Genomic DNA, 14852 nt, shown 5'->3' on the forward strand with positions numbered 1-14852 from the left:
TGACACTAAATGTGAATTTCAACTTTCAAAATAACATTAGATTTGGTGCAATATCATTCAGAGAGCAGTATTTGTTGATATCAGCTACTCGTAAATGATTGCCTTGCAACTAGCATCCTTTTAAGTTTAGCCTAAAATACTAATTTTTATAATAAGCTTTTAAATTAAACTGCGCGAATGAAAGCTTCTTAAATAAATTGTAAAGTAACTTCCGGTCTGTGTTTATGTTTGATGTTTTTCTGCTTTGTATCGATCTGATGAGTTGAGCCCTTTTCAATTGATTTTTATAGTTTGTTCTTATGTTGTGCTGTTACACAACTGTCCCAGGTTAGGGGAGGGGAGTTGAGCGCTCACAAACATGTTTAACCCCGCCACATTCTTTATGTGCCTGTCCCAAGTCAGGAGCCTGTAGTTCAGTGCTTGTCGTTGGTTCATGTCTGTCATATTTGTTTTTCGTTAATTGTGTGTTATAAATTAGGCCGTTAGTTTTCTCAATTGAATTGTTTCATCTTTTCCTGTCGGTGCCTTTTATAGCCGACTATACGGTATGGGTTTTTCTCATTGTTGAAGGCCGTACGGTTGCCTATAATTGCTTACATCAACTTTATTTGAACTTTGGTGGATAGTTGTCTAATTGGCAAGCATACCTCATCTCCTTAATTTCATATTAACCTAGTTGTCCAATTGCAAAATTTGGATTTCGGCCACGTTCATAAATACTCTGTATATTTTTGTAGATAGTACCCGATTGATACGACGCTGCTTATGTCTTTGATTGCATTACAATGATCTAACACCACCATTTTGGCTTTTTAAATCAACAAAAATGTTTGCTGTTTGAAAGAATGGGTCCATAGTTCAATTTACCGAGTACCCAAAAAAAAACAAAATTGTTACTAGAACCAAATTACCACGAATGACACGGTACAAATTTGTGATATTACTTACCAATAATAGCGGTAAACAGTTCTGGTGCTGAACTACCAGCAGCCATAAACGTTGCCCCAGCGACATCTTCACTAAAGCCAAGTTTCTACAACGAGACATAGCATCATTTTAAGTTAATGTGATAAAAGGTGCTACGGGGTTTAGACAGCGACCCAGCAACACAACAAATACGGAAGACGTAAAGTTATTCACAATTAAAGAAAAGTATTGAGTCTATATCGTCATAAATTTAGAGAAATTATCAAGAAGATATATCATCGACACCAAAGTCGCCGATGACAAAACTCTAAGGTATTACTGGAGACAACCACTGACAAGGACCCCGACCTGTTGAGGCCCATAAACTGTGTTAAGATATTATTTTTTGGTACCAAATCTTCCCCATTTTGATGTCGATCAGTTGAATAACAAAAGTTACATAGAAAAACGTACAACAGCAAATATTTCTTTAAGTTTTTTTTTAAATATAAATTCATTTTGAATTCATCTTTGTGATGACCTACCTGACCATTATTTTGTTGCACAAATCGAATGCTAAGGGTTTTTACAATACATTTTATAGATTTTCTTTTCGTAAATAAGTTATAAAATGATTGATCCGTATTATATGTAAACATATACATAATTCGGGCAGTGTAGGGAAAATAAAAAAAAAATATTTGTACTCGCTACGAAACAGGAGATTAGCTCGGCAAGCCTCGCATATCTCTTTTTTTAAAGCTCGTCAAATAAATATTATATTTTCCTACATTGTATGGATATTTTATATGCATACGATATGGCGTTTTCAATATCAAACACTGTATCAACCCTCTTCCAATAAAATCATTCCTCCGAGCAGATTTCTTGGGATTATGTTAGTTTCTCGGATTGATATTGGTGTGCTTTTCAAAAGACATATAATATACTCGATTTATTTCATCATGAGCAATATTTCAAGTATAAATAGGAATAAGCGTATTAATGAATAATATGGTTTTACTTGAATTTCTAATACGCGTCATTGATAAGTGTATAATTATGCTGCCACAGTAATAAGTAATTATTTATATGTAACGTTTCATTCCTGTAGGTCTAGACGGTTTATCTAGAACCATAGAATTGTCTATAGCAAGCAATAAAGATCTATTTTCTGTTGAAGGAAGGATTACATATAATGCAAGAGGGTTGATTAACTATACCTTTTACATTTCTTATTAGAGGAAATCGCTAAATAGCTAAATCAAGATAAAATATATAAATATTCATCTTGAAAACGGCTAGGGAAAGAAAGATTCAAGCCAGTAACTAAACAGATAAAAAATTGTCGAACACGTCGAAGACTAAAACATAATCATCGTAGTAGAGTTTGTGTTATTCAATCTTCGGAGTCGTCTGTGTTATATTATACTTCTTTTTCCTGTCTTTTTGTCATTTTTTGGGGTTATTGTAATTTTTTCACAGTTTTCGATTCAACTACAATATGCCTATTATTAAACACATCCGGTATATTTTAATTCCATTTAGATGTTATATAGATAATATCCTGTCAATATAAATAAGAAGATGTGGTATGAGTGCCAATGAGACAACTCTCCATCCAAGTCGCAATGTATGAAAAGTAAACAATTATAGGTCAAAGTACGGCCTTCAACACGGAGCCTTGGCTCACACTGAACAGCAAGCTATAAAGGGTCCCGAAATAACTAGTGTAAAACAATTCAAACAGGAAAACCAACGGTTTAATCTATATAAAAAACGAGAAACGAGAAACATCAATAAATCACACCAACAAACGACAACCACTGAACAACAAAAGATGTAGGAAGAGTGTCAATAAGACAACTCTTACCTGGGACGAAATGGCGTTAAATAAAACAACGTACACGGGTAAATTTAAATAATTAATTCAACGTTTTGTGACTAATAAATGTTTATATTTCCTTGAAATAAAGGACAGTAAGGTCTGCTTTATATCTTGTATTCCACATAAAAATGACTATTTTTGTCAGTTGAGCACCACGACGCTTGATTAGTGTGAACAACATCTGAATCGGGTGCTAGTATAAAATGCAGGTTATGGGAGAATCCAACGATAATATTACTTAATGTACCTCATTTATAAATAAAAGAAAATGTATGGTATCCATGCTTTGAAATGATCGAGCAACAATCTGAATTTGATGACTTTCTGTTTAAATAAATCTCAAAATTTGCATTTAAAAGTTATTTGTTTGCTTCTCAAAAACATTCATTGTAAACAAGTTATTATCGAATGCAATCATAAAAATCTGATCTGTCAGAGAGTAACTTATGTAGTGCAAACCCACATGAGGTATGAAGTTTTTCTGTCGAGTGTGTAATGTCCTATGTGTTTGCTTTCAACACCCCCCCTCCTCAAACCCAACCCAACCAACAAATAAAAAGTAATAAAAAAATTAATTAATCAAAACTAGAGATTTAATTGAACAATTACATGTATTATATAGTTATTCTGTCAAGTTTAGTTCCATTATATGTTAATTTGTTTGACATCAAGTTGCGTACGCAAACTTCCAAAATGTTGTTTACGTAAAGAGTTTATTTTCTATTGGAATCCCGAATATCAATATGATTAAACAATAAATATTGAGATGCATAAACTACACATGGCGAAAAACAATTCAATAGCAATTTTTTTTCTCAGTCCCATGAAGAAAAAAAAATTTGCGTTGTCAATTTTTTGTGACAGGCTGACTGACAACTGATATATCTTTAATCTAAAACAACAAAAAGAATACAAACTCATCGATTTTTAAACATAATTACTTTCCTCGCCATTTTGTTTTCACGTTAACATAATAGCATGTTGAAATTGTGTGCAATGAAAAGAATATGAACTGAAATAATATGGTACGTAATAATATGTTTTCGATGTAAAGTCGTTTGAATTTTAGCACGATAAAAATTATGTGCAATACACTTACATGACTAATGTTCTAATGAAAAGCGTGCGTCTGAAATATCTTTGTTACACAACCCAAATGGATAGATTAATGCAATAAAAGTATATCGAAGTAACAAAGTAACACGCTATAATCTTGCTCAACTGTAATTATATGATACGGATATCTTGAAAACATAAATTCAATCCAACGAGAAATGATTACACAAGGAATGCACTTTTTTCTTCAAGATGTTTACAGAATTAAGACCAGAGTATGTTGAAACTTGATATTTTAAAACGTATACAGCATTGAGTATCATGATCGGAGCCAGTTTATGGGGATAACATACAATTTTGAAATTTGCAGATGACCCATCCTGATTGGAAGTTGTGTGTTCCTGGTATTACAAGACATTTAACAGACCCTTGAGGGGTCCCTGTACTTAAGGGTTGGAGTTCATTCATGGTTAGATTATGGTTTTCTTATAGGTAAGGGTTAAGTTTTAGGCTTTTGCTAAGGGTTTGGGTTGGGTTAAGGATTAGGTTTTGGGTTCTAGTTAGTTTAATATTACTCTCTATAATTACAGTAAAAAGAAAGCCAGTTTTCACCGTCTTATATTTATTGAAAAGTAATTTCCAAGCTGTCTATAGGGGGCGGATCCAGGATTTGAGGCTATGAGGACGTAACCGTAAGAATGTCGCTGAATGGGGCTATGCGGGATTATTTTCTACTTATTTTATGTCAAAACATGTCTCTTTCCGATTTTAGGGGAAGGAGCGCACACTCGCTGTGTCCATTGAATCCTCTCCTGGTAAATGTATGGTTCAGTACAAAATTGATTGCTGAAGAAGACTACTTAATGTTTTTACAGATCAGAAACGGACCCTTATATTTTGGGCATTTTGGGGCGGAAAAATATTGACCAAATATTTTTCTTTACTGTCATGAGTTTAAAAACGTGTACTACACGAATTTCTGGAAAAATCCTCATCTGTAATTCGTGATTAAAAACTTGAAAAAAAAATCAATATCAAACGTTTGAGAGCATGCACCATAAAAGAAAGTGATACAATTGCTTTGTATATTACTTGTATACAAAAGTATTTAGTGAACTATATAACATATGTTTTCCATTTAGCCATTTAGTGGACTAATACAAAATTCTTACATTTAGTCACTTAGTTGACTAAAATATACGTCACCCCTTTTGTCATTTATTAGACTAATACATATATCATCCCTTTAGTCACTTAGAAGACTTAATAAATTATGTCTTCCTATTAGTCACTTGATAGACGATTACATAGGTCATCCCTTTATTCCCACGCAAGATTTTCCTTTATTGACTTTGTAGATTAAAACATATTATGCCTTCCCTTTAGTCAGTTGGTAAACTATTACATATGTGTTTTCTTACGTAACTTTGTTGGCATATGCACATGTCTTCTCATTAGTCACATAGTTGACTATCTCATATGTCTTCCCTTTAGTCAACTTATAAACGAATACCTAAGTATTCGCTTTAGTCACTTAGTAGGCTATTACATACGTTCTCTATTAAGCGACTTAAGCAAACGTCTTCTCTAGAGTCACTTTGTAGACTAATAACATATTTCTTCCCTTTAGTCGCTTAGTGGACTAGAACAAGTGTCTTTCCTTTTGGCACTAAGAAGATTAATACATACATGTATGTCTTATATTAATCACTAGGTGGACTTATACATATGCCTTCCCCTTAGTTACCCTGTTTAAGTAAGGCAAACATATAAGGTGCATCTGGAAATTCTTGCCTTGACAATTAAGAATATATATGATTTAGGGATTGAAATATGAACAATTGTAGAAATAGCTCAACATGTTATGCCCTATCAAAGTCTAAATGTTTTTTTGTTAGTTTACATCGAAAAAAGTAATTGTAGTTATACAACAAGTCACATACAGGTTAATTGATATAAAGTTACTTTTCTTACAATGCATCTTTATTCTGGCTTCTTTTTTTTTTATTATGATTGATTTTTTTTTATAAATTGGTTATGGTATTTGACCAGAACATTCGGATAAAAATATCCGTTCTAAATGGTTTTAATTTATATTAACGAAATATGTTCTTATTCTACCAGAACATTCTCGTTCCAGATATATATGTGTTAGTTCCTGGACAAATTAAGACACTTACTTGACATATCCTGTCCAATGAAGTTACAAAATAGTCATCGCAGACGACAGCTAAGGCAGCGAACATATAGATAACAACCATCACATGTACAATTAAGGCGCCATGTTCTCTCTGTGTATTGGTAAAGGCATCTGGTGGAAACTCATGAAATGCTGTTATAAAGATTCCACAATAATATATTTTTCAGTAACATAGTACAAAATGTAAGCAGTAGATAATACAGTTATACAGGCATATAGTTACTTATATCTACAATTTCTATTCTGAATGAACTAATATATTTATGTAGTGTTTCTTCTTTCTTTCATTGGAGTTGAAATAAAGCAGATAGCTTAATAGTTTGCACTTTAAATCCAAAGAGGGGTTTTAAAGATTTTGTTGTAATAAAACAACAAAGGTTATGGGTATCCATCCATGACACAAAATCAGTACATGAGCAGCAAAAGACACACAATAAGCGCTTTAATTGCAGTTCTTCATCTCAAAGTCACTTGAGTTGCTTTGTTTGCAGGAACAGGTATGATACTTTTCATATCCATTTATAAATATCAAACATTTAGTTGAACTGCAAAATTGTTTTTTATCTTAATAAATTGAATACACTATTAAATCGAAAAAGTATAAAAATATACTATATCATATTTATGACAATACTAAAAGGTTGTAATGTTATCGGATTTTTACATCACATGTCCCGTTTTAGCTTTTATAACGCCACATCGGGCATGAAGTGAGCGATTTGTATTATTAAAGCATCAGCTGAATCAGCCTTTATGAATAAGCCATTTGCAGATTAACTCAAGAGATGGGAACATTAATGCGATAGGATTCAAAGCTAATCTACTTACAGTTCATAGAAGGATCGACTTAGATAAATAGTCATTGCTATAAACTGACACATTTATTCAATACGATATTATCTTTTTCAATATTTAGCATCCAAACAATAGTGAGAGAAAATTAAATCGAAACCGTTCTAAGCCAACAACATTTTAATTGGTTTTAAAACTTTGAAATTTCTTTAATGTCAGTTCATCTATTTATTCAATGCGATATTACTTTTTTTATAACATTTTGCATCCAAATAATATTTTCCAGAATCCATTGGTTAACGATAAAAGAGGGACAAAAGATACCAGAGGGACAGTCAAACCCACAGATCGAAAACAAACTGACAACGCCATGGCCAAAAATAAAAAGACAAACAGACAAATAATAGTACAGATGACACAACATAGAAAACTAAAGACTAAGCAACACGATAAAGTATGTTGTTTCACAGTAACTTTGAAGCCCGGTTTCATTGCTGATAAAATAGATGTAAGAATCTTTGAAAGATGTTCCTTAAAATTTTTGACAGACCAATCAATATAATGTTTGTTTGTAAGAACATTTGTGTAATTTGGGTGTCTATTTAATTAAGAGAAGAGAGGTTATTCATCTCTGGTTTAAAGTCCAAGGAATAAAAAAAACCAGACCTATCGTGAATTGTTAACTATAGCCAATCCTGATATCAAACGTTCAACGTATATAAAGTTTATATTATTGAAAGAAAAGTATGAACAGAAATCATTAGATATTTGAGTTACAATTTAAGTCATACTTTTTAGGTCTTTGAAGATAGACCTGATATCTTTTTTAGACTATAACATATAGCAACAACATTACAGTAACCACACTCCCGTCCTCTTTTCCTCGAAAGTGACCTATCGAATAGTGTACTTATATGTGCAATACGACGGGTTCAACATCTGGTGTAGGATCTGCTTACCCTTCTGAAGCACATGAGATCACCTCCGGATTGTGATGGTGTTCGTGTTGCTCAGTCTTTAGTTTCTTATGTTGTGTTTTGTGTACTGTTGTTTGTCTTTTTGTCGTTTTTGATTTTTGCCATGGCTTGATCATTTTGTTTTCGACTTATGAGTTTGAATAATGTATGTCCTGTTCTCAAGAGGTACCTCGTGGTTGGCAGTTTCTTCCTCAGTATAAAATCACCGGTGATTATTAAGTCTGATGTTGAATTTCGTTTCAGTTTCGCCAACATATTGCAGCTTACAAGTTCCATAAGTAAGAATATAAATACTATTTTTCGTTTTACAGTTAGATGTTGTATCGTTGCTTTGTCTTTGTGCTGGTGAAAGAGTTTTCAGTGTTGGCGACTTTACAACATTTACAATTGATTCTTCCGCATGGATTATAACACCCGATACTTTCACCAATACCACGTTTCATATAATAGAGGTCAACCAAAATTAGGACAACCAAAGTAGAAAACAGAGAGAGAGAGAGAGAGAGATTTCGGATGCATAAGCTACGTACTCTTGAACCTTATGGATTGAATGAGAGAGTTGAAAAACAGTTTTATCAAAAACCAAAGGAATAAATCTTGAACTTCATACTATCTAACTAACACAATTATTTGTTTTGATCTATTAAACACAATGTACAATAAGCTGCAAAAATAAATTTAAAGTATATGTACGATAAGCTGCAAAAAATTCCTAACAGCATCGTGTTTCACCTGGATAGCTACACGCGCCTGATGAAGCTAACTTGTTTAGCGAAATATTGCGTGAATATATAAAATATAATAACTATTTGTATAACACTCATTACCGTTTATAAGTTACTTTCGTAGGAATTTATATAATTTGAATCAGTAACTGCATCAGTTTATTTTCAAACTGATCCACGCCTAGATAGATTGAATGTTGATTGTTGCTTTTTTTTGACACTATTTATATATAATATATATATATATATAAATTAAGATCCATTTTGTTACATCTGTGATCCGTTTATTTGGCAATCGCCATGGCAGTCAGCAGGGTTTAAGAACATCCATTGTTCGACCTGCTAGTCAAATGCGTTTACTTAAAATATACTTTTTCACTTTTTGGTCTTTTGGAAAATGTTGTTTGTGCTGTATTTAGACCCCTATCCCAAGAAATTTGTTTTGCATGCACACGTATAAAAATTGCGGTTTTTATCCAATGCAATCATGGGTTTGAACGTTGTTTTCAATTTAGACTTATATATATACGCAATCATTCTAAATTGAAAACAACGTTCAAACCTATGATTGCGTTGGAAAAATACCGCAATTTTTATACGTGTACATGCAAAACAAATTTCTTGGTAGAGGGGTCTAAATACAGCACAAACAACATTTTCCAAAAGACCAAAAAAGTGAAAAAGTATATTTTAACAAAACGCATTTGACTAGCAGGTCGAACAACGGATGTTCTTAAACCCTGCTGACTGCCATTGGCGATTGCCAAATAAACGGATCACCAGATGTAACAAAATGGATCTAAACTATAAATTTAATACCAAACAGAAAACAATAAACTTGCGGAAAAGATGGTATACCGCAAACAAAAGGTGCAAAAATTAGTACACCATATCCGGATTTCGACAATTAATGTCTCTTCAGTGCTGTTAGGAATCGAAACGGTATTTGGAAGGCCATAAAATTTACCTCAATTTAGGATAGACTCTTGAATTTTGAAGAGTCGAAATAGGATGAACGGATAGTATAAACCCGAAGGCAAATATAATACAAGCCAATATATATATATATATATATATATATATATATATGAATTAAATTAAAATTTATAAAAATGCCGATATTTAATATTCTGAATAACATGATAAAATTTAACAAAATTTAACGATAACGTCCATTATCCTACCGGTTTCACCTTCGATCATCAGGAATAAATCAGGGATTTATCTGATTTATCCCTGATGATAATAACAGATTTTTACACAATATTAAAAAACTAAAGAAATTCTTTTCGGAAAATAAAAGCACGTCGAATGTCTTTTCTTCTCAGCCCTCAGTTGAAAGATCCCTTATCAGGGTTTATCATTCAGTGTGTTCATACATCATTATCAACTTTTGGGATATCTGTCTTTTTATTGCTTGGTCCGTTATTTCAAATATTCTTCTAACGGGAGAAACTGGATAAGACATTTCTTCTGTGAATTCTTAAACACGCATTCTATTTTACATGATATTTTATATTTACAAATAAAATATAAATGTCCTTACCTGGCTCTGTACATATTGGTGCTTGCTTCAGAATTGTTATATTAGGCATTGTACTGTCGTTTGTAATATTGTTTAACACATAGATGATAGTACTTTCCAAGGGTCTCATTGTTGTTTCTATGGACATTAAGGTAGATGTTCTCCTGTGTTCTGAAAATTTAGTTTGATAGTTGTCTCCAGTTGAATTTTCCATGTTTGCTACACTGAAAAACACATGGAATGATTCACAGTCAATAACAAATATCTGCTTTTTGTGTCAAGAATGATAGAGATGTGTATCCTTTGATGAGGATTAGGTTGCACAAAAATAAATTTAATCCTACTGATGTCAGGTTAATGCTTATTTTTCACGCACTATAAAATGATTTCGAAACAAAGCCTATATTTTTTTAAGCCAATTGCATTAAATATTTTCCTTGAAATAGATATGACTCTTCTGTTTTCATCAAGGTTTCAATACTAATTATGGTTTTGTAGAAAAGTAGCAAAAATCAATACTGGAAAAATTAACGGAATTATCCTCACTAACAGGCTTGTCCGGTTGTGTATAATTTATATATCATTCCAACTCAGCTGTGTGAGAGCAACAAGCTGATCATGCTGAACGAACAGCATATAACTTTTGTCAAGCGTTCAAAACATGAGACCAAAAAGAGAACGTAAAATGAAAAAAGCAACAACTTTTGTTCTCTGCTTGACATATATATGATCACATAAAAATCAAATACCAGTCTTAAATCTTTATTTACTTAACCAAATTTTAAAATCTGTCCACTTACTGGAGGACATCAAAGTGATACTCGCGTCCTCTGATATAAGAGATGAAAACAAACCATTTGCATTATTCTTCTTGTTAAATAGTTATTGAAATTAATGGAGGTGCCTGCATCTCAAGAAAAAAAACAAGAAAAGGAGCAAAAGTAAAAAGAGGGAAAGAAAAAAAAACAATCAAACATTCAAAACAAATTAAATAGTATTTTGATTAACACGACCCCTATTGAATACTTTCTACATATTTTTTATTCTGGTATATCAATAAAAGACATGTTTGGTGTATTGGAACATCCCAATACATTTTCATTGAAATGTTCATACAGCACCTAGTTCTATGCACATTTCATTTCCAAAACGGAAATATTTATTGATTTTTTTGGATTTTGAACCTATGGATTTCTAATGAATGAGTTTCATGAGATGATTAACAAAAAACTTCTTTTATATGTGGTGAGTTTTCATGAGATGATTAACAAAAAACTTCTTTTATGTGTTTTAAATACAATTCGGTAAAAGTGATTATTAAAACCTGTTTGTTCTCATTTACCATCTCATTACTTCCAATTCACTACGGACCATATTTAAATTAATCTGTTTCCCTTTAAAATAAGCAACAATTTTGATTTGCCTGTTTCCAGTTAATTCTACAGAATAATTGCGTTTCAAATGTAAAAAGTTGTGACAAGCCCTCGCATGTTTACAAGATTTTGTTTCCCGAAGACATTATAGAATTCAAATTTCTGACTGTTTTAACCATCTTTTTCTTGTGAATCTGTATTCATCCATACTTAAGTCTCAGTTGTTCAATAATTGAATTTAGATCTGTGATTGTTTCACTTTATCACGTATTAGTGTGTTTTCAAATCACTTTTGTATCGTATCCAAAAAAATTACAACTATAGGATTTTCTGTTTCGATCAATGATTTGTAATTAATTGTTTAATATATTAATCCCATATATCCCCGTTTAAGTATATAGTCTTTACAATGAGAAGGGAGCATAATCTTGTTTTCATGAAGACTTTATAATTACGCTATTTCAAGCAAAATGTACTTAAAAGTTGTTTTGCTTTTCAAGAGAGTGGCTTTCTGAAGAGTGCGTTTCCATTCTACATTCTGTCAGTGATGAATATTAAGATTAGCTGTTATCCCCATTACAAAGGTTTCCGGTAGTCATAATGTAAGTGTGACATAAATCACTTATACGGAAAAAGTCACTACGTTTGTTAGTCTGCTATACAAGTTACTGCATTTTTATGCACCTGTCCTAAGTCAGGAGTCTCAGTGTTGTTCAGTGGTTGTCGTTTGTTGGTGTGGTTCATAGGTGTTTCTCGTTTCTCGTTTTTTATATAGATTAGACCGTTGGTTTTCCTGTTTGAATTGTTTAACACTAGTCATTTTGGGGCCCTTTATAGCTTGCTGTTCGGGGTGAGCCAAGGCTCCGTGTTGAAGGCCGTACTTTGACCTATAATTGTTAACTTTTTATACATTGTGACTTGGATGGAGAGTTGTCTCATCGGCACTCATTCCACATCTTATATATATAGTCCGTGAGTAATTGTTTAAAATGGATTTTTTTTTCTGATTTTAAAAACATTTCATTATTAGATTCAGAATTAGTTTTACTTTTTGCGATGATATTAAAATATATAGTTCGGAGATAGTTTCAAGAATATAAACTCAAATTTCTAATGTGACGATTTACTACATTTTTGCAGTACTCTTCTACTACATTTCAATGTTACCATCTACTACATAGACATATTTTGTGACATCGAATTTAATATTTATCATCACCTCATTAATAATCAAAAACTAAATGTTCCAAAAAAGACATGATGACATAACAAATAATTGTGAATTATTTTTTAAATGATTTGAAAATCCGATAAAAAATTAACTAGAAATACATTTTCCAAACATTTCTTAGACAGTGTATCACGTTATTACGGCGATTTTGATACTCAAGTGAATTTAACTCATTGTCAACTAACCACACTGGCCAATACGGTAGGTGTTCCAAGCAGAGCAGTGAGTATGTAGCTCCCGATATCACTTTCGGTTAAATCGGAATTCGTAGTGCCAAATCGCTAGTTTTAAATGTCGCTGTACGTTTACAAGTTATTCTCGATTTTCTGGGGTTTTTTTATGTGTTTTGTTTACGTATTGATTGATTCCATTTGTAAGATATTTAATATTTAATTTATTTAATCCGTTATTTACAAATAAGATTGCAACTAGAGTAAAAACAATGATGAGCTCAATAAGTGCATGTAGTTGTCACTTTCAAATTCGCGAGTCAATGATGAGTCTTTGTAGACGAAAATCGCGTTTGGCGTACAAAACTATAAGCCTGGTATCTTTGATGAGGTTTTTTTTAGAGAAGTTTTCTGTATAATTAGAGTTATTAAATAAAGAACGGATTCATAGCTGTAAAAGATAAAAGATGATATACACGGCTCGTTTACCTAGTTAAAAAAAAAAAAAACTATATTCAATTAAATTCCCTGAAAACACTGTCGCAAAGTATATCTTGTCGTTTGCTAGATAAGTATTTTAAAATGTAGAAAATAATAGTAAACTTATTTTTGATATTTCAGTAAATATAATCAGGCTACAACAATGAAGCATTTGGGAGTTACTGAGTATTGCTTGTAAACTTTATTAACATTGCATCATATATTCTAAAATGAAATTCAGTCATAACTATTTCTCTCTGGAAACGAACAAATAATAAAATCGATTAAATAAACTTTGTCATTTGGAAAAATTTACTCTGTTACGAGAATAGCTAATCTCCAACAAGGTTATCCAATTCAACATATAAAAATCCCGTCAACTAAGTATTTGTGTAAATCAAATTGTCCGCTAGACTGTCACATTTCCATTTCAATTGTTTACTTTTTCTTCCAGATGATTATCAGTAATAAGTTAAACAAAAGGAAAATAATGTGCAGTCCCTATTTACTGTTCTCCTTTACTTAGTGAAAATGATGGTCAATTTGTTTACTTTTTTGGACATTCCCTATATAGTTTGACGTTTCTCTCTAGAGCAAACTAATGAAAATATACTAATTATCATGAAAATGCTGTCCCTCAAATTCCAAATCGTCATTAAACAAATACACATTTTGATAACCCAGATTTACTTGATTCATTTATTCAACTTTTCGTAGTAGCAAAGATGATATCAGTGTATATTGGTTAATTGTTTGTAAACGTACAGTGGGAAATATTTTTGGACGAAATTACAAAACCTTCAATATTTGAAGTAAACAGTGGAATATATGAACATAACTCGAAATTATTTCGTTTTGAATCAGACCATACTAAAACGGATTGTTTATGATATATAAATCTTTGACTCTGACGTCTATGCCAAACATGTGTTAATTTGATATTTTTATTAGATCTCCTTTATCAAAAGGCCTTTAAAACCATTGGCAAAGATCTATCAAATACATCCTATCTTACCCTTGATAGTCAAAGGAGTAAGTTCGGTAAGGGCCAAATTTGGCCCCGATTATTAAGTTCAATGTTTCAGGATAAAACGTGTTTAAAGTTGATGAAAAGACATGTGAGAAAGTTAAATAAAACTATTTTTGCCAAAGTTTTATTTTCAAGCACTGATATTTACATCCCAAATAGGTTAAAAATAGAGATTTTTGCGACATTGGACAAAATCGTCCGGATTTCAAATTAAGACCTAGGAAACATAGAGCGCAGGCGAATAGAACGCAAAAACATAAATTTTCAACAAAAGGCGTTTTTCCAATTTAGTCATTATATAACCTATGATTCCTTGTGACGTTGGTAAAAAAATCCTAATTTCAAAATTCAGCTAGAAATAGGGGCCATTTTAGGGCCTTATCGAACCTACTCCTTTTGATAATCAGCTAGTGGTTTTGTTGATGGTTCTTGTCTTGTTCGATATTTTATTTGAAATAGCACAACCACAGAGGCGTGATCAAATAACATAACACAAATA

General features: G+C 31.9%; 1 protein-coding gene across 1 annotated transcript in view; it reads right to left on the reverse strand.

Annotated features, from left to right (window-relative positions):
* Positions 1 to 14852, reverse strand: part of LOC127738114 (sodium/potassium/calcium exchanger 4-like) — a 92461-nt gene that overhangs the window by 38674 nt on the left and 38935 nt on the right. Inside the window, exons 2-4 of the mRNA XM_052249246.1 lie at positions 10091 to 10293; positions 6031 to 6182; positions 949 to 1033 (exon numbers count right to left, since the gene is read on the reverse strand). Of these exons, the coding sequence (XP_052105206.1) occupies positions 949 to 1033; positions 6031 to 6182; positions 10091 to 10283 (430 nt within the window). The 5' untranslated portion in view covers positions 10284 to 10293. The remainder of the gene's footprint in view (positions 1 to 948; positions 1034 to 6030; positions 6183 to 10090; positions 10294 to 14852) is intronic.

Source organism: Mytilus californianus, unplaced genomic scaffold (genome assembly GCF_021869535.1).
Source record: "Mytilus californianus isolate M0D057914Y unplaced genomic scaffold, xbMytCali1.0.p SCAF_4, whole genome shotgun sequence".
Lineage (NCBI taxonomy): Eukaryota > Metazoa > Mollusca > Bivalvia > Mytilida > Mytilidae > Mytilus > Mytilus californianus.